This window comes from Uranotaenia lowii, chromosome 3 (assembly GCF_029784155.1).
Source record: "Uranotaenia lowii strain MFRU-FL chromosome 3, ASM2978415v1, whole genome shotgun sequence".
NCBI classification, from domain to species: domain Eukaryota; kingdom Metazoa; phylum Arthropoda; class Insecta; order Diptera; family Culicidae; genus Uranotaenia; species Uranotaenia lowii.
In genome coordinates, this window is record NC_073693.1 from 15,641,766 (window position 1) to 15,661,540 (window position 19,775).

General features: G+C 32.5%; 1 protein-coding gene across 2 annotated transcripts in view; it reads left to right on the top strand.

The window, feature by feature from the left end:
* The window catches only part of LOC129757282 (syndecan), a 152,379-nt gene that overhangs the window by 80,559 nt on the left and 52,045 nt on the right, over nucleotides 1-19,775 (top strand). Inside the window, exons 3-4 of one of the 2 annotated variants that reach the window (XM_055754446.1) lie at nucleotides 440-773; nucleotides 14,680-14,925. In XM_055754446.1, coding sequence (XP_055610421.1) covers nucleotides 440-773; nucleotides 14,680-14,925 — 580 coding nt within the window. The remainder of the gene's footprint in view (nucleotides 1-439; nucleotides 774-14,679; nucleotides 14,926-19,775) is intronic. The other variant, XM_055754447.1, reaches the window with a different exon arrangement.

Consider the following 19,775-nt stretch of genomic DNA (forward strand, 5'->3'; position numbering starts at 1 on the left):
ATATGGAATCATAAGTCGAGAGTCACGAAACGGAGAGTCCTACTAAAGTCGAGCGTCGAGAGCAGGGAGAGAAAAATCAGAGATGAGAGTGCCTATGGTTAAGAGTCTGAAGAGTCGCTAGACAATAGAAAGTTGAAATTCTATAGTCAAGAGTCCAGAGTGGAAAATTAAATTGAGGAATAAACGCCATCTAGCGTAAATTTTTAAAGTTATAATTGAAGAACAATATTGGATTCCTGAGGACAAAATCTAGGCAAACTGATATAAATCAGCTTTTCTGCTGCGATTTTTTTTTTCGATTCGCGACCATTCTATGAAATGAAGGCGGCAAAAGATGCAATCAATGACATTCTATGATCAGCTAGACCGACAAATGAGAAATACTGTACTGTAACATGTTTCATTAAATCTGTTTTTTCTCTCTTCGATCTCCTTCCAGATTCGGGACGATCTAGAGAAGGAAGACGACGAATCTTCCGGCTCCGGATACGGTGATGACGATGAGGACAGTGGCAACAGCAACAGCAACAGCGGCGGCATCCTTGGAGGAGGTGGCGGCGGCGGCGGCCTCGGAATCCTCACAGGTGGCGGCAGCAATTCCGGCCGCTCGAACGTAGGCAAGAACAACAAGCCGAGCGAGGGCAACGTCGGTGGGGGCTCAGGTGATCACGAAAACTACGACGACGACGACAACGAAGACGATGTCGATGATCTGTACACTGAGACGAAAAAACCACCCTCCGTTGATCCGTCCACCACAGACGATGAAGATAGTCAGTTTTTTGCATGGCTTTTTATCCTACCTCTTATTTTTACGAACTACTTACCCACACACACACTCACACATTGAATACTTAAACAAACTAGCTCTTAAGGAACCCGGTCTTGGAAGTAACCACCCGAAGCAGTCAAAAGTTCGATTGTCACGTACCTACCTTCCTATTTACCCGTTGAATTGCACCTTAAATTTTTTGGAAGTTTTCAACATTTTTGTTTTGTTTGATAGAAACCATTTCCCATTATTCGCCACAAATGATTTTCAATATTAATTTATAAGTTAAAGTTTGTTACACGTATAACGCGTAAAACTTGGTCTCATTTAAACAAGAGTAAGAAATATCGATAGAGAAGAAAATTATCAAAAAAAATTATAACGGCCAGGATTCCAACCTGGAACCACCGATTTTGTACACCGATGTTTAACCCATTTGATAATCTGGTGGTGGAAATGATTAACACATCAGTGTAAAAAAACTGAGGCTGTCACTTTCTGATATATCGAGGTTTTTCCCTAGTTTCTTATTGTTTCATTTTCATCTCTGTCAGATTTTTCAGATTTATGAAAATTATTCTACCATCCCTAATGGTACATTTTACATCGGATCCACTTTTAAAGTGATCACTTTAAAAATCTTGTTTTTTTTCAACGAATTAGTTTAAATTCTGTCGTTCATGACACTCATTTTCAATTTTGGTGATTTGAAATCTTTTTTAAACTTTGTTAAATTTTTCAATTTAGACGAATTGGAATTTCTTTCAATTCTGACAACTTCCGCAATCTGAGTATTTCTGATATTTTTTTTTTGTTTCGAGTTGAGAATTTAGCCAATTCGGGTAGTTTGGACAATTTTTTTTTTCAATATTGGAATTATTTAAAATTTCGTCAATTGGCAGCGATCTTGTTGATAAGGTAAACTTGATCAATTCAATAATTCTGTCAATTTGATGTTTTCAAATCCTTTCACTTAAGGAAATTTAAAAAATATTACAATCCTTTGACATTTTGAAAACAACAAAATTTCAATTTCTTCAATTTGGACTATTTTTCTAATTTGTCATTTTTGATCATCTTGACATTTTTTTAACCCTTCATTTCATGATTTTTATTTTTTCTCAAAATTAATTTTTAACAGTTGGAAATGATGAGTACATCAAGAAAAAAAATTCAAATAAAATACGATTTTCACTTTTTTTAATACTTTATTGTTGCAAATTTGTTACTTTATGAAACGAAGGGTTAACTATTCGGAAATCGTGGCTTTTTCAATTTGTCAATTTAAGCCTTTTTGCATTCTTTAATTTTGGCAGTGTTGTCAATGAAGAATTTTTTTATTTTAAGGAATTTTGTCAATTTGTCAGATTTTTAAATTTGGAAACTTTTACAATTTCAGCATTCTTCTAACTTTTTGAATTTTTGCAGTTTTGAAAATGTTGCCAATGTGATGAAGGTGGTATAATTTTTTTCAAAATTGACAATTTTTAACATTTTGACAAATTTAAGTGTTTTTAAAATATAGCCAAATTTTCAGCAATATTGGCAACGTTGTCAATTGATTCTATTTGTTTTTTTTTTTTTTTTGAAGTTAGGAAATTTAGAAGTAAAATTGTCAGTTTGTCAGATTTTACAATTTTAGCATTCTTTAAACTTTTCGAATTTTGCCGATTTTGAAAATGTTGCCAATGTGATTAAAATGGTATAATTTTTTTTAACGTTTTACAACATTGACAACTTTTTACATTTTGTCAAATTGAATTTTTTTGAAAATATAGTCACATTTTTAGCAGTATTGGCAACATTGTCAATTGATTCTATTTGTTTTCGTTTTCTTCAATCTTGTCAATTTTGATCTTTTCCAAAGTTTTTGATTTTTTTTTCTAAATTTTGGTAATATTATCCAATTTTAGCAATTTTCAATTTTGTAAAAATTAGAACAATTTCGCCGTTGCTATCAGTTTATTTTTAATTTTGGCGAATTTGTCATTTCTGTCAACACGGCATTTTATTTTTAAATTATTTAGATTTTGACGATTCTGTCAGTTGTGGCAAATTGGAACCTAACAAAGCATTTTTTTGCATTTTTCATTTTTAATTTCGCCTATTTAGACATTTTTTTTGAATTTCACATTTTTCAAATTTATAATTTTTGTTTTTTTTCAAACGTTGACCCCATTCAATTTATTAAATTTCAACATTGGCAGCTTTTTTCATTTTTTGCAGTGTTGTCAATAAAGAAATTTGTTTTAATTTTGGAAATTTTGTCTATTTATCCAATAATCAAATAAGAAATTCTTTTACATTTCTCATTCTTTCAAATTTAAATTTTTTGTTGTTTTTAAAATGTTGACCACATTGAATTAAATATTTTGATTAATTTAAAAGCCTTAACTTTGAAAATATTTAAAATTCGTCAGTTTTCTCATTGAAGGCATTTTTTTTTCAATTTTGGTGAATTTGTCATTTTGGTCAACTCGGAATTTTTTCAATTATTTCGATTTTGTCCATTATGTCAGTTGGGGCAAATGCGAAGTCATATTTACCTAATTACATTTTTCCAGTGTTGATTTATTTTTCAATTTCGAAAATTTTGTCTATTTACTCAATTTTTTTCAAAAGAATTGTTTTTTTCAATTTCATAACATTCTTTCAAAAAATTTTTTTTTGTGATTTTAAAATGCCCACATTCAATTTATTGATTTTTTTTAATTTCTTCAAAATTGGCAGCTTTGTGCCATATCTTGGCAATTTTAGTCGGTTTTCGCAATGTTGAATCTTTTTTTGCAATATTGGAAACATTGTCTATTTAGGAAGTAGATTTTTTTTATGAAATCTTATTATTTTGTCATTCAATAAAAATCTGAATTCGGCAATTTTACCAATTATAAAAGTTTTTACAATTTTTGCTCGCTTGGTAAATTTGACAACAATTATTTGTTAATTTCTCAAATTTTGAAATTTTATCATGTTTGGCAAATTTAATCTTCACGACGTTTCTGATTTTTTTTCCAATTTTATCGATTTTGACGATAGAATTGTAGCTTTTTTTCAATTTATCAATTTTAGCCAATTTTAGTATTCCTCAATTTTGGCGAGTCGGTCAACTCGGAATTTTTTCAATTATTTCGATTTTGACTATTCTGTAAATTGTGGCTAATGGGAAGTCAAATTTACCTAATTTGGCTTTTTCAATTTTTTGCAGTGTTGTCAATAAAGCCATTTTTTTTAATTTTGAGAATTTAGTCTATTTACCCAAATTTTGAAATAAGAAATTCTTTTAAGTTTTACATTCTTTCAAGTTTCATTTTTTTATGAAATTTTTCAACGTTTTTGAACATTTGCAGCTTTTTGCAAATGTTGTTTTTTTTTTTGAAATATTGACAACATTACATATTTAGACAGTTGAATCTTTTTGTATCTTTTTGTCATTTTGTCATTTCAAAAAATTTTAAATTTGGAAATTTTATCAATTAACAAAGTTTTAATTTTTTTGTTGATTGGGCAAATTTGATAACGATTTTGTCAATTTCTAAAATTTTGACATTTTTCCCCAATTTTGCCATTCTTGACAAATTCGTCAAGTTTAATGATCACTGCATTTCTGGAATTTTTCCCAATTTTATCGATTCTGACGATGCAATTTCAGCTTTTTTCTATTTGTCAATTTTAGCCAATAGTTTTTCTCAATTTTGGCAGTGTTGTAAATCAGGGTTTTTTTTTCAATTTTTTTCAATTTTGTACCAATTTGTCAGTTTCGTCAAATTTTGACCATGTTTCATCATTTTTTCCATGAAATTAATAAATGATTTCTCACATTACGACAATTTTTAAATTTGCAAATTTCCAAATGTTGAAAAATTGGTCAAATAGGTCCAATTTTCAACGTTTTTCAATTTTGGCATGTTTTTAATGGTGAAATAATTTTGTCATTCTTGACAAATTTGTCAAATTTGATGATCACTGCATTTCTAGATTATTTTTTTCCAATTTTATCGATTCTGACGATGTAATTTCAGCGTTTTTTTCAATTTGTCAATTTTTGCTAATAGTTTTTCTCAATTTTAAAAGTGTTGTCAATCAGTGTTTTTTTTCAATTTTTTTTTTTTATTTTTGTACCAACTTGTCAGTTTTGTCAAATTTTGACCATGTTTCATCGTTTTTTCCAAGAAATTATTTAATGATTTCTGACATTCTGACAATTTGCAAATTTGCGATTTTTCAAATGTTGCCAAATTCGTCAAATAAGTCCAATTTTTAACCTTTTTTTAATTTTGGCATGTTTTTAACGGTGGAATATTTTTCAATATGATTAAATCCCTTTTTTTCTAATTTGTTCATTTTGAGAAATTAGTTCAATTTTGACAGAGTTGTTCAATAAGGGTTTTTTTTTTCAATTTTCCCGATTTATACAATTGTGAAAATTTGGTTAGTTATAGCAATTTTGTTTTTTTAATCGAAGAAAAGTTTTACAGTTCCAGAACTGCAGGGTGAATTTAAAATAGTATTACAAAATCTAATTAATATTTGAATAATTTAAATGACACAATTCAAAACTTTTGACAGCTTCGGAAACCGTGAATCCAATTTTTATATTTCAGAAAATTCAGGCAACAAAACGAAAGGTTGCAATTTAGCTCAGATTGGACAGAAGAAAAAAACTAAATTCGATTCACGGTTCGGGTTCGGGTTATTTGGGTACTAATTCCAGTTTAACCCCTCTAAATTACTCATAAGATTAAGTTTCCAAAACATCCTATTTTTCTCTATGATTTACAGCTTAGGGTGGAAGATGACTGTCTCAAATGCGTGCAAAAAAAAAACAACTGAAAATATCGATATAGTTTTTGTCAATTGTTCAAATTTGACAAAACCTCTAATAATTCAGCTAATGTTCGTTTTGCTCGTTTTTTTTGTTACTGTTCCCTTTTTTGATCTTCTCGTGTTTTGTCTTGTTGGTTTGTTGCTAAAGAGTTCCATCTGTTTCGTATACCAACTTTTTCCGCAAAATCAAATCATTCACAATTTGTCCGATTTCTCGTGTTCATCGTTCATGTCTGTTTACGTTTTACCTTTGCATGAGCTCTCACACTCATTCACATCATTTTCATTCTTCAGGCTCCTTTCATCATGACGCTCTAGGTGCAGAGTTGTTTCTGTACGTGAAAAAGCTGATCAAATACATATTTCACATTCCAATTCGCCGCCTGGTTTGGATTCGCGCAAGATTTATCTCGAAAGGCTAGCCTTCCCGATAAACAAATCGTATTTGTTTTATTTCAATTTTTCCGTAATACCAGACACAGAGTCGGAATAAATGGCTAAATTTAGTTCCCTCATGGAGTCTCATAACTTTCTGCCTTCATGTTTTTCCCCGGCGCGTACAGCAATTGTGCAAATGCGATTTAGTTTTATTTGCTGGAGGCACCATAATTCCGTTCTGGTGCGCATTTTTTTCTGTTTTATTTTTCCACAAAAGCGAACCAGAACAAAATGAAACGAGAGAGAAAAAAAAATTACAGCATAAATATCATATTCATAAATGTTCTCCACTTGCCACCCACGCCATGCCACGCATTTTCCACGTTTGTAGTTTTCTGTGCAATGTTGTGTACATTTTTTTCGTCTTTTTTAATCTCTCCCCTTTTCATCGACTCTGAAAACGTATCAAATTATTGCTGAACCAAATAAACCATTGGAAAGAAAAAAAAATGTTGCCTGTATCCTATACAAATTTGCATCGTAACCAACTTTTGTAATTATACAACTTCTGCAGATATGTGTCAACAAAAACAAAGACTTAACACTCTCATGTTTCATTAGGGGCTGTGTCGTTTGGTCGAAAGTCGTTTGACCGAAGAGTGTTCGGCTCAAATTTGTTTGGCTGTTGTTTGACCGAATTAGTCATCAGGCCGAATAAGGTCAAAGGTTATTTGGCCGAAGTCGTAAGGTTAGCCCGAATGATTGATAGGCCAAATGGACGTTTAACCTAATGGACGAAAGGCCGAATGAATAAAAAGGTCGCCGATGTGACAATGTATTCGGCCGTGATGTTCGGTGTTCGGCCAAAACATGTTCGGCTTAGTTCATTCGGCATTGGCCCACTCGGTTTAGCGATCTTCGACCGAACAGCTTTCGGCCTTACGAGCTTCAGCCGAATGACTCAGCCCCATTTCATTCCACTTTCCAGTGTGTCTCGACGTTGTGGTCATCATTTCATGTATGCTGCGCCAAACTTCTATCAAATCCGCGACCTTACTCCCTTATCATGTGCAATTTTTTTATGCTCGCGTTTTCGGCATTCCTTTCTTTCGTGTATTTGGCCCGGCTGAATCATTCATTGAGCATCATTCAAAGATCATCTCACCACAAATATCACCCAAAAATAAGCTGTAGCCTCTGTTTTCTTTTATTTATTATACTAACTAATGAGTTATGATGACAATTGTGATTCAACGATTCGTTCATGTTTCTGATCAAATACTCCTCAAAAGCACCTAATTGGAAACCGCTTGACATTTCACAGTCAACCAATTTCATAATGATTGTAAAACAAAAAATTAACCTCACGATTTCCAAAGAAAAGCGTAAATTTAAAATTGAAATGGAAAACCAACAAACGGGAACAGCGAGCGAATTCCTCTGCTGTTTTTTATTGCCCCGAATTCGGGACTGTGATTCTTTGGGCCCGAGAAAGGGTCGATTTGCGGAAACGTAACCTCAAATTAAATTGAAAACCAACAAAACGGTCGTTTTGCGTGGAGAATCCTTCTAACTACTGACACCCGATGCCCGAGTAAACAAATGAAATCGCTGACCGGGTAATGATGATTTTTTTCTGTCCTCTGTTGAATCAAAGTTGGAATATTACCCGGTTTAATTTTTTTTTTACATTACCGACTCACTTCTGATTTTTTTCCAAATTTAAACGTGACAAATAATGATTTATTTCAACAAAAATTAAGTTCTTGTACGATTACATAAATAGAACCATAGAAAATTAGTTCTTATTGTTTTACTCAAGAACTGCTTTTGTGAACATTTTTCAACGATTATTCAACGACATTTCCATTCAAAACAAATAACTTTGAGATATTTTTTTAAATTTATTTAAACACGAATTATTTAAATTCCGATGAAGTCAATTTCAAGAATACACTGAATTCTTTTTTGAAACGATTATTGTGTACGTGTACAAAAATAAATCATTTAAAAAAAGTTTAAAACAACCGGGCAAAAATTGTCGCTTACTTCGAGTGGCCAACTTGGACTGTATATCGATCATTTCCAACCTGGTAGACTATTCTGAGGTGATTTGAGTGTAATCGGAAAATCAAAGATTAATTTTGGAAACTGCAGAAGACAGTAAGTTGCTATCGAAAAACCGGAATCTGAACTTTTCTTATAGCGTGGTTGAATTGAAGGAAATCATTCGATTGATTTGATTCAGTTTTTACAATTTTATTAAATTTAGCAAAGTTGTAATTTAGTAAAATTTATTCTGTTTTGCAAATTTAAAATTAAAAAAAAAAAAAAAATTTCAATTTCTACATTTTTTGTCAAATGCTCACTTTTGTCAATTTTGAAAACGATAACACTTTTGCTGTTTTGTAAACTTTGGAAACTTTGAAACTATTCAACTTTGGCATTTTTGTCAATTTTTTACACTAACTTTATTAAAAATTTCGAAATTTTGTGATTTCCTTATTTATTTGCATTTATTAAATTTATAACTGGCATTTTTTCAACTTGAGCAATTTTGGTTGTTTTTGGCATTTTTTTGGAAACAAGATTTATATAGATTTTTTAATTTTGAAATTTAAGCATTTAGCCATTTCGGTCATTTTGATTATTTTGGTAATTTTGATCATTTTGGTATTTTTGTGATTATGGTCATTTGGGTCATTTTTGTCAATTCGATCATTTTGATCATTTCAGTCAATTTGATCATTTTGGTCGTTTCGGCCAATTTCGTCAATTTGACCATTTGGGTTATTTTGATAATTTTAGTCATTTTGGTCCATTTGGTCATTTTTGTCATTGAGTCATTTTGGTCATTTTGCTCGTTTTGGTCATTTCGGTAATTTTAGTTATTTTTTTCAATTTTGTTCATTTTGGTCATTTTGATCACTTTAATGATTTTGATCATTGTGATCATTTGAGCCATTTTGGTCACTTTTGTCATTTTAATCATTTTGGTCATTTTAGTTATTTTTTTTTCAATTTTGTTCATTTTAGTTATTTTTTTTCAATTTTGTTCATTTTGGTCATTTTGATCACTTTGATCATTTTGGTCATTTTGGTTATTTTTGTTATTTTGACCATTTTGGTTATTTTGGTCATTTTAATGACCGGAATGACCAAAATAATCAAAATGCACAAAATGACCAAAATATCTCTAATGACTAAAATGATCATATTGACTAAAATGACCCAAATGTTTGTCATTTTGTCCACTTTGGTGATTTTGATCATTTTGGTCATTTTTATCATTTTTATCATTTTTGTCATTTTGTTCATTTAGATCATATCGGTCATTTTGGTCATTTTGGTCATTTTAATAATTTTGGTTATTTTGGTAATTTGGATCATTTTGGTAATTTCGGTCATTTTGTCATTTGGCCATTTGAGACATTTTGGTCATTTTGGTCATTTTAATCATTTTGGTCAATTTGACCATTTCGCTTATTTTGATCATTTCGGTCATTTTAGTTATTTTTGTGAATTTTGTTCATTTTGGTCATTTTGATCACTTCGGTGATATTGATCGTTTTGGTCATTACGATCATTTCATCATTTGGTCATCATTAATGACCGAAATGACCGAAATGACCAAAATGATCAAAATAAGCAAAATGACCAAAATAACTTAAATGACAAAAATGATCAAAATGATCAACATTTTATGGTCATTTTGTTCACTTCGGTAATTTTAATTATTTTGGTCATTTTGGTCAAAATGACGGTGTCTTGTCGGTGTCGGTCACTTGGGTCATTAAGTTAATTTGGTCGTTTTTGTCATTTTGTTCATTTTGGTCATTTATTTCATTTTGGTTATTTTGGTCATTTTGGACATTTCGGTCATTTTGATCATCTTGGTCATTTAGGTCATTTTGGTCATGGTCATTCTGGTAATTCGGATTATTTAGGTCATTTCGGTAATTTTGGTCATTTTGTTATTTTAGTCAATTTTGTTGTGTGGGTCATTATATTCACTTTGGTCATTTTGATCATTTTTGTCATTTAAGTTATTTTGATCATTTTGTTAATTTTGATCATTTTTGTCATTTCGGTCATTAAAATGAACAAAATAACCAAAATGATCGTAATGACCAAAATGATCAAAATCACCAAAGTGATCAAAATGTGCAAAATTAACAAAATTAACAAAAATAACTAAAATGACTGAAATGACCAGAATGTCTAAAATGGCCAAAATGATAAAAATGACAAAATGTCCAAAAATCACCGAAAAGACCAAAACGATCCAAATAACCAAAATGATAAGCTAAAGCTAAATGACCAAAATTACCAAAATGTTTTTGGTAATTTTGTTCACTTCGGTGATTTTGATCATTTGATCATTTTGGTCATTTTTAACATTTTGGTCATATAATAACTTACAGTTGCGTTCAAAAAAGAATGAAATCGCATTAAGCTGCGCACCCACTTCCAACTTTGACAAGCTGCCATTTCTCTCTCGGTTTATATTTTTTCATGAAAATTTCACACAATCAAGTTCAACTATTCAACTTACACTCCACAAAATTTGAAGTCTTTTTAATGACGAGAAACAAAGATACAGCTACAGATACAGAAATTTGGAATTGCTTCACTAAATTTGCTCTATCTTTGACAATTTTCATCGAAATATCTTGAAATTTGGTCTAAAGATGTAAAAATGTTTGATCTAATATCAGGCCAAGTTTCGTCAAAATCGATGAACGTGATCAAAAATAGTGCCGGGTTGAAGATGAGTTTCAATATCGCCTAGCAGACGATTTCATTCTTTTTTGGACGGATGTTTGTATGGAACAATCGTAATCTATGAATTCTTGGTTTTTTCTTCCACAAAACCAACATTTATTACAAAGAATGTTATAAATTGATAGAAACTTCATCCTTGCTTTGTTAAGAAATAGAAATTCTTCCAACAGAGCTGGTATTGAAAAAAAAGAGCGAATAGAATATTCGCTTTAATTGTGGATCAAATTTGTTTATCGGTATAATTAGCAGGTCATTTATGAAACTCTGTTTTTCTTATTTTGAACCCTGTTGAAACATTTTCTCTTTCGAAACAAAGTACGAATGAAGTTATAAGCAATTTACAACATTCTTTGTGATAACTTTTGGTTTTGTGAAAGAAAAAACCAAGAATACATGGATTACGATGTTTTCCATACAAACATCCGTCCAAAAAAGAATGAAATCGTCTGCTGAGCGATAATGAACCCCATTTTCAACCCGGCACTATTTTTGATCACATTTGTCGATTTTTACGAAACTTGGCTTGATAATAGGATAAACAATTTTACATCTTTGGACCAAATTTCAAGGTTTTTCAATGAAAATTGTCAAAGATACAGCAAATTTAGTGAAGCAATTCCAATTTTTCCTTTTTTACTGGAGAAGCTGTATCTTTGTTTCTCGTCATTGAAAAGACTTAAAATTTTGTGGAGTGTTAAGGCTATGATCATTTAGTATCCGGGCACTTTATTTCGGTGATAGCTACGTTATTAGAGCTTGGATATCCAAAACTTTAGCAGCGTTGTGTTGGTTATGAAAAGGACTATCTTGCCTATTTTTGCCAGATTTTTAAGTTAACGTGTGTTTGAGATAATTACGATGCAAAAAGACACGGTAAAAATAATTTTGCACAAATTTGCGCCTTTTGCGCATTTTGCGCCTCGAAAACTTTTCATTTTCGACTTGAAAACTCATAAACTGTTGTTTTTTTCTGATTTTTTTTTGGACCGAATGGTAAGAAGTTTAAGGAGCAACTCTAGAATCCACACGATGTTCAAATCAAGCATCGGAATGGAACCCTTGATCTTAAATATTGTAAAAAGTCTATGGTTATTGAGGATAACTGAATGCAGACCCCTTAAATAATGCAATTAATCCATTTCCGTCAGTCAAAAAGTGTTTTCCGACTAGTAGACACCTAGTAAATAACTAATAGTGAAAAGTTCCTTAGATTGCAACATGTGGCACCGGTTTTTACGCAATGTGACAGATGTGTCCTGATGGACGAAGAAATTTATGTTAAAACCGGATTTAAGAGATCAAATTTTTCGAGATGCCTACAAATGAAAAGGTTCCAACCAGATTCCAATTGCTTTTTCCAGGTGAGTTTGTGTAAAATATCATGATTTTGCAAAGGTTTTACTTCTGTGGTAAAAATAATAGATCAATACATGACTGACACAAGTGTGCAAAGATAAAAAAGAGATTTATGAAAAAGTTAGATTATTTCTTAAAATCATTGATAAATATATTTTTTTATATTTTTATATTAAATGTCATATTAACACCTTCATTTCCTCCATAGAAAGTTTTTCGATCAAATGAATAGTTTTTAAAATACAATCGTTCGTAACTGCCCGGATACTAAATGATCATAGCCTTAGTTTGATAGTTGAACTAAATTGTGTGAAATTTTCATGAAAAAATATAAACCGAGAGAGAAATGACAGCTTGTCAAAGTTGGAAGTGGGTGCGCAGCTTAATGCGATTTCATTCTTTTTTGAACGCAACTGTATATGACTTGAATGAGCAATTTGATCAAAGTGACCGAAATGACCAGAATGATCAAAATGACCGAAATGGCCACAATGACCGAAATAACTCAAATGATCAAAATGACCAGAATTATCAAAATGACTAAAATGAACATAATGAGAAAAATAACTTATATGACTTAAATGACCAAATTGACCAAAATGACCAAAAAACTCAAAATGACCAAAATGACAACAATGACCATTGGTCATTTTTGTAATTTTGGTCATTTGGGCCATTCTGGTGGTTGTCTTTTTGGTCATTTTTGTCATTTTAATCACTTTGGTAATTTCGATTATTTTGGTTATTTTGGTCATTTTTATCATTTTGGTCATTTTGGTCATTTCGGTCATTCGGATCATTTTGGTTAATTTGGTCATTTTAGTCATTTTGGTCATTTTAGTTATTTTTGTCAATTTTGTTGATTTTGGTCATTTTGTTCACTTTGTGATTTTGATCATTTTGGCCATTTACGTCATTTGGGTCATTTAGGTCATTTTGGTGATTTTGGTGATTTTTGTCATTTGAGTCATTTTGGTCAGTTCGATCATTTGAATCCTTTTGGTCATTTTCTTCATTTTGGTCATTTTGTTTATTTTGCTCATTTTGGTAATTTCTGTCATTCTAGTTATTTTTGTAAATTTTGATTATTTTGATCATTTTAATCACTTTAGTGATTTTGATCATTTCGATCATTTTGGTTATTTTTGTCATTTTGGTCATTTTCTTTATTTTGGTCTTTTTGATCAGTTTTATCATTTTGGTCATTTCGGTCATTTTAGTAACTTTGGTCATTTTGGCCATTTTATTTAGTACATTTTGTTTATTTTGGTCATTTTTGACCAAAATGAACAAAATGACCAAAATTACCAAAATTACCAAAATGACAAAAATAACTTATATGACTTAAATGACCAAATTGACCAAAATGACCAAAATGATCAAAATGACAAAACTTATTGAAATGACCAAAATGTTATTATCATTTGATCATTTTTGTCATTGTGGTCATTTTGGTAATTTCGGCCATTTGGATCATTTTGGTCATTTTGGTCAATTTTGTCATTTCAGGCATTTTAAGCATTTTGGTAATTTGGATCATTTTGGTCATTTTAGTTATTTTTGTCAATTTTGTTGATTGTGGTCATTTTGTTCACTTTGGTGATTTTGATCATCTTGGCCATTTTGGTCATTTAGGTCATTTGGATCATTTTGGTCATTTAGTCATTTTTGTCATTTAGTCATTTTGGTCATTTGGTTAATATTGGTCATTTTGGCCATTTCGGTTATTGATTGTTTGGTTATTTCGTTATTTTCGGGTTTTTCCATTATTGTTATTCTCAATTTTTTTTAATTAAGAAAATAATAACAGTGTTAGCAACTTGGAAAATTTATTCAACTTTGGCATTTTTGGCAATTCTTCGTACGTAAAAAATTACTTAGTATACCAAGTGTTTTTAAAAAAAATGTTGATTTTTTTATGATTTCCTTGATTATTTGCATTTTTTAAATTTACATAATTTTTTGACATTTCTTCTACTTGAGCTATGTTGTTGTTTTTTGCATTATGAATTATCATATTATAAGTTTCGCAGCTGTAACGAAAACAATGGAGCCGAATCCATTCGAAACTTCTAAATAGGAGAAAGGATATTCGTGTTCTCCATCTCGTTGTTTTGCTGTTAATTTGTGTCTCACTAGCATTTATTTTCTTTCTTTTAATGAGAAAAGTTGTTCCTATGTACATATTTTTCAGTTTCCAACGTCATTCGATGTTTTCCCAATTGCGGTGTTTCTCCTCTAATGTGTGGATTTACTTCTCAGCTGCCTCAAAAGTTTGAACGAATCGTGCTCACAATAGTCATCAATTTTAGTTTTCTTGAAATTCTTTCCTTCTTATCGACACATTTGAAATGGCTAACGATTGTTGATGTTCTTAAATTTTTCTCGAACGATTTCATTTGTGTCCCACCTGTTTCTAAGTAGTGTTAAATATAAGGAGTAATTTAGTTTTCTTATTCTGCATGCTTCTAGTGTTTAAGGCTTAGATATAAGTACGTGGATTGAGAATTGTTTTCTAAATTAAAATGATTTATCTTTTTATAAATAAAAAAAAAATAAAACAGTGCCAATCGACAAGGACAACCGGGGCAAGACGCAATCGGGCGGCGGTGGAATCATAAGCCGCGACGGAATCATAAACCGCGACGGACACCAGGACGAGGACCTGGATCTGGGCCAGACCAAGCACATTACGCCGACGGACGGGCACGACAGTCAGCACCCGTACGGCGGCAGTGGCGTCCTCATTATGAACGCCAACAACGAGGACCGAACCGCGAGCTTCTTCGCGCAGCCGGGCATCCTAGCGGGTGAGTTTCTGTTTCATATTTATTTGAATTGTCCTGTTCCGATTCAGGTTAATCGACTGTCACTTTTAAGATAAAAAAAGGAGATTTTTTATGTCGGAGATAATTTTCCACCTTAGTTTGCAGCTAAAAACAATTCAAGAGGTTGATATGTCCAAAAGCATTCAATAACGTATTGATAACAGTACACGGAAAGTAGTAAAAAGGTAAAATTTACCGAGAAGCAGAGGTGATTTTTTTTTCACCAAACTTTCTTGATAATTTCTACCTGTTTTCATTCACCTAATAAAAAGGTAAATTTTACCTTTTTTTATTCCTCCTAAAAAATGCATTCACCCAGCAAAATAGTAAATAATTGAACTGAGAAGCACGGATTGATTTAGAATAACACTTTATTTATGTCTTCAATGATTGATCATTTTATTACATATTAAACTTAAACAACGTAACTTAAATGTTTTGACTTTAACTTTTTTTGCTAGAGAGAGCTATGTCCGATTGCTTCTGTGGTTGCTTAAGACTGATCCTTTCGTTAGCTGATTGGCGGTCGATCTACTGTTTCGATAAAGAGCGTGAGAAAATGAGAGCACATTTCAACCGATATTGACATTGCTCCCTGAAATTGACTGGTTGCTCTTTTTATGGTGCATCATTTTGGGGCTGTTTAAAAAAATTGTTGAGGCAACACCAGGTAAACATTCATTCGGCTCGGTGATCTACATTTTGCTTCATTGCCGGACAAATACTCCTTCTTCCAACTCCTTCTTCTCGTTCTTCCGAGCCACCATGGCCCCTGAATCCTCCTGCATTGGTTAACACACTCATGCTCTTCTCCGTTAGACTAATCCGGTCCGGAATGATGTGGAAAACACTTCGAAGCTCTTTGAGCCAATCTGTAAACTAATGACGATAGCCAGCACAACTAAATGAAGTCCAAGGAACATTTACCGTTCTGTTCGATTTCCACATATTAAGCACGAAGCACGAAAAATTTTCCTAAATGACAATACAGCCTATCATTTTTTAGATGAGTTGTACCGTTTTGCTTAGCTCAATCCAGGTCAACTTTAGCTAGCTACGAGGTAAGATTCGCCTTTTTTAGATTTACCTTTTTTAGATTTACCTTTTTTCTAGGTGAATTTTACCTTTTTATTCAGCTGAAATCAGATAAACTTTACCTAGCTGTGAGGGAGTTTCACCTCAAAAAGGTAAAAGTTACTTTTTTTTTATTTTCCGTGTAGTCAGCTTATTCGTTTTCCCGAAGCATAAAGGACAATGCTGCCCCCTTTGTGAGCAAAAAAATTACACCATTATGCTTTACACGGAAAATAAAAAGAGGGTAAAATTTACCAAGAAGTAAAGCTAATTTTTTCCTAATCTAAAGCTAATCTTTCTCGGTAAATTTTACCTTTTTTTCGTTCACCTATCAAAAAGGTAAATGGGGGTAGCAAGGAAAAATCAACCAATAGGTTGTAGTGCAATTTTTCGGGAACAGTCCCAAAAAAGTTTAATGAATTTTTTCGATACCTTGCATCCTGGTAATGAACACTTTAAAGAACTTTAAAGAAGAACACGATTACGTACAAAAATCCGTAGTTTCACAGAATTTTGAGCAAATTTTCATCACAGATAACAGAGTTTTGTAAAAAAAAAATCACAGATTTCACAGATTTTTGAAAATCCTATTCATGTTTTAACATCAAACCAATGTTCAATACAAACTTAAAGAGAAACATGTTTAAGTCTATATACATTAGGTTAGAAATGGATGTATGGAAAAACAAACTCATGATCGAATTTTTAAAACCGACCATATACATTTTATATACTGGCCCAAAAACCTGAACTCAATTAGCCTTGCTTCAGGAGTGCCTCAAAAGCGCTTACATTTTCGGTTCTTTGATCTTCAAAAACCACCTACTGGGGGCCAAAATCGAAATCAAGCGTGAGTTTTCAAAAGGACGTATGTAACATCAGACAAAATCTGAGAAAAAGGAGGGACAAAATTATGTTAATATAAATAAATGCTATTTAAAGCTGTTTGATCTAGAATCAAGTTTTATCATGGCAGCTGTAGGAAAAACAATAATGTTTTAATTATAGGTTTGAGCATACTGGATTTTTTGCTGTTTCCTAGTGAATTTGTTAAAAAAAATATTTTACACCGTATTGTTGAGTTTTTTTTCACATACGCCATAATGATTCGTCGTTGTGACAGTTTAATATTTACATACACCCTTTATGATTCGTCGCTTGGACAAATTGTTTTCATTATGCGTCAAATCAGATACGTCGGTTTTTTCACATCATTGCAGATGCGTCAGTTTTAAAATAATAATTATTTTAAAACTGACGCATCTGCAATGATGTGAAAAAAACCGACGTATCTGATTTGACGCATACGACGGTTTGCTGCGATCCTATCTGCTGTGTGTGCGATATTATTTGTTTTGACAGATGCGTCGTTTAACCAAAAAGAGGTGTAAAGAAGAATTTCGAAAACACTGAGAAAAGATGACATAGGTCGTTTGTATATTTTTTTAGCTAACGGCATATTATTTTTTTTTTTTGTACAAACAGTTAATTCATACAGAAGAAAATAAAATTTACTATACCGTGCAAACAGTTACTCAATTTGTTTACTTTTGCGACATACGTCCTTTTGAAAACTCACGCTTGAAATATTGATTTTTGATGCCAAATGCTTAGAAATGCATGAAACGTAGAGGCCTGGTGTTATCTTAAAAAAATTGCCAAAAATCGTCTTTCTGGGACTGGGGTCGGCCGCTTTTCGGAAAATACAGGTGGGTTGATATAAGCCAACATTTTTTTTTTGAATTAACACCAGATCTTGACGTTTTAGGTCGAGGACATAGTGAGCACGAAGCGAACTGCCATGTGGATTCCCAATTCGCAGGAAAAACCGCTTCTCATTGAAACCGTTGACCGGTGAAAAAAACATCAATCGACCGCAGTGCATGCGATTTTTCATCCAGGGTTCATCCGGACATACACTGTGTTTTTTAACGTGTGACTCACACGGGATGGATCAGCTAGTGAACTTAGGGGTTTCCGGACTGGCAAGCGAAGTGCGAACAGCTCACAAATTACACGTGTCAGAACAGAGCCTTCTCTTCAGTAGACACGGCAGACTGGATCGATAGTATTGGTCTGGACGCGGAAAGACTAAACTCTTTGGGTTTGGTTCTGACAAGAACCGGGAATTTCGTCACCAATCACTACCGGAGATCCAAGCAGTGGAACAGAGTAGAGGAACAAATTCCAAGACGAGAAAGGCAGGAACAGCAATAAAATTTCCTTCTTTGTCTCTTGTCACGTTTATTTCTCTTCACTTCTATTTACAACTTAACTTCACTGCTTACTAAACGGAACTAACTCAAGGCGCATTGAGAATGCGCCCTTAAATAGGCAGTCGCGCAAGCACAGGACTTACTTTCAGCGAGAGTATGGCTCCTCGCTCTCTCCGCTCAGTACTATCGCGTCTGTGCGGCACTCTTCTCCTCTCGTGAGTGCTCCGGATTTCGTTGCTGGACATCGGCGTCGCGTGTTGGAAATCGCTCATAATTGCTGCTGGGTGCTGGGTTGCCAGGTGCCCAGATTTGTCTGTAAAACCAAGACTTTTGAACCTTTGTCCAGATATTGATCAGACACAGATTTTACCCAGATTATTTCTCAGAGTGCCCAGATTTTACAGACTTTTGAAATTGAGTGCTGAAATGAATATTCATGTATCGGATTTGATCCGTAAGTGCCAGATTAGACTGTAAATCTCGCTTGTATTCATGGGTATTCGAAAAATCATTCATAAACTTTTTTTTTCGGCATGGTACGTGGTAAGAAACAGTGTTAGTTATGTAGTTCTCAACTCAAAAATAACCCGAATACAACCCCCCCTCCGCTCACACGCATCGAAAAATTTCTTGTTCAGTATCAAATTTGTGAACTTCCTTGTGCACAGACACACACAGACTTTTTTTCAAAATTGCCCAGATTTTTTATCCTCAACACCTGGCATCCCTGGCTGGGTGCGTTCGTCGCGAACACACTGAGAATATTCTCTCGGGTATTATTCATCGCAAATGATAATATAAAAAAAATCTTTTTCAAAAGTTTCTCTGATGGTCAAAAAAAAGGCACGATTTTGAAACAAATTGGAGCTGACAATAAACGACCGGTGGCATGAAACTCCCACAATATAAAGGGAGAAGGGGCTGAACGGATAGAAGTAGAAATTCTTTGCCCGACGCCATCTTGAAATCCAATATGGCGGCTTCCGTGCAACTTTAAAATGCTGGAATTGACTGAAAAGCACAGGAAACCCCCAAAATATGACTATTGGGTGAAAAGGCTCAAGAAGTAGAAGTTGAATGTTTTTTTGTGGGTATTGAGTGATAGGGCTAAAATAGAACATGAAAAATGACAAAAATTTAACGAATGTTATAAAAATAAAACAAAATAATGAAAAAAATATAACATAACTGTGGCAAAAATATGAAAAAAACGATGACTAAAATTTGCCAATCAAATGACAAAAATCTGAAGGAACTATGACAAACGAAAAAGTGGCAAATGACAGAACATTTGATAAAATACGACAGATGAAGTTAAAAAATTTGCCAAATAAAAATGAAAAATATTACAAATCATGTCAAAAAAATGAAAAAAAAAATTAACAAAAATGACTAAACTATGACCAATGTGATGAAAAATATGACAAAACTATGACCAATGTGATGAGAAATATGACAAAATTTTGACAAAAATGCAAAAAATTGACAATTCTAGAATAAGAACAAATATTTGACAAAAAAATTACAAATATGACATAATAA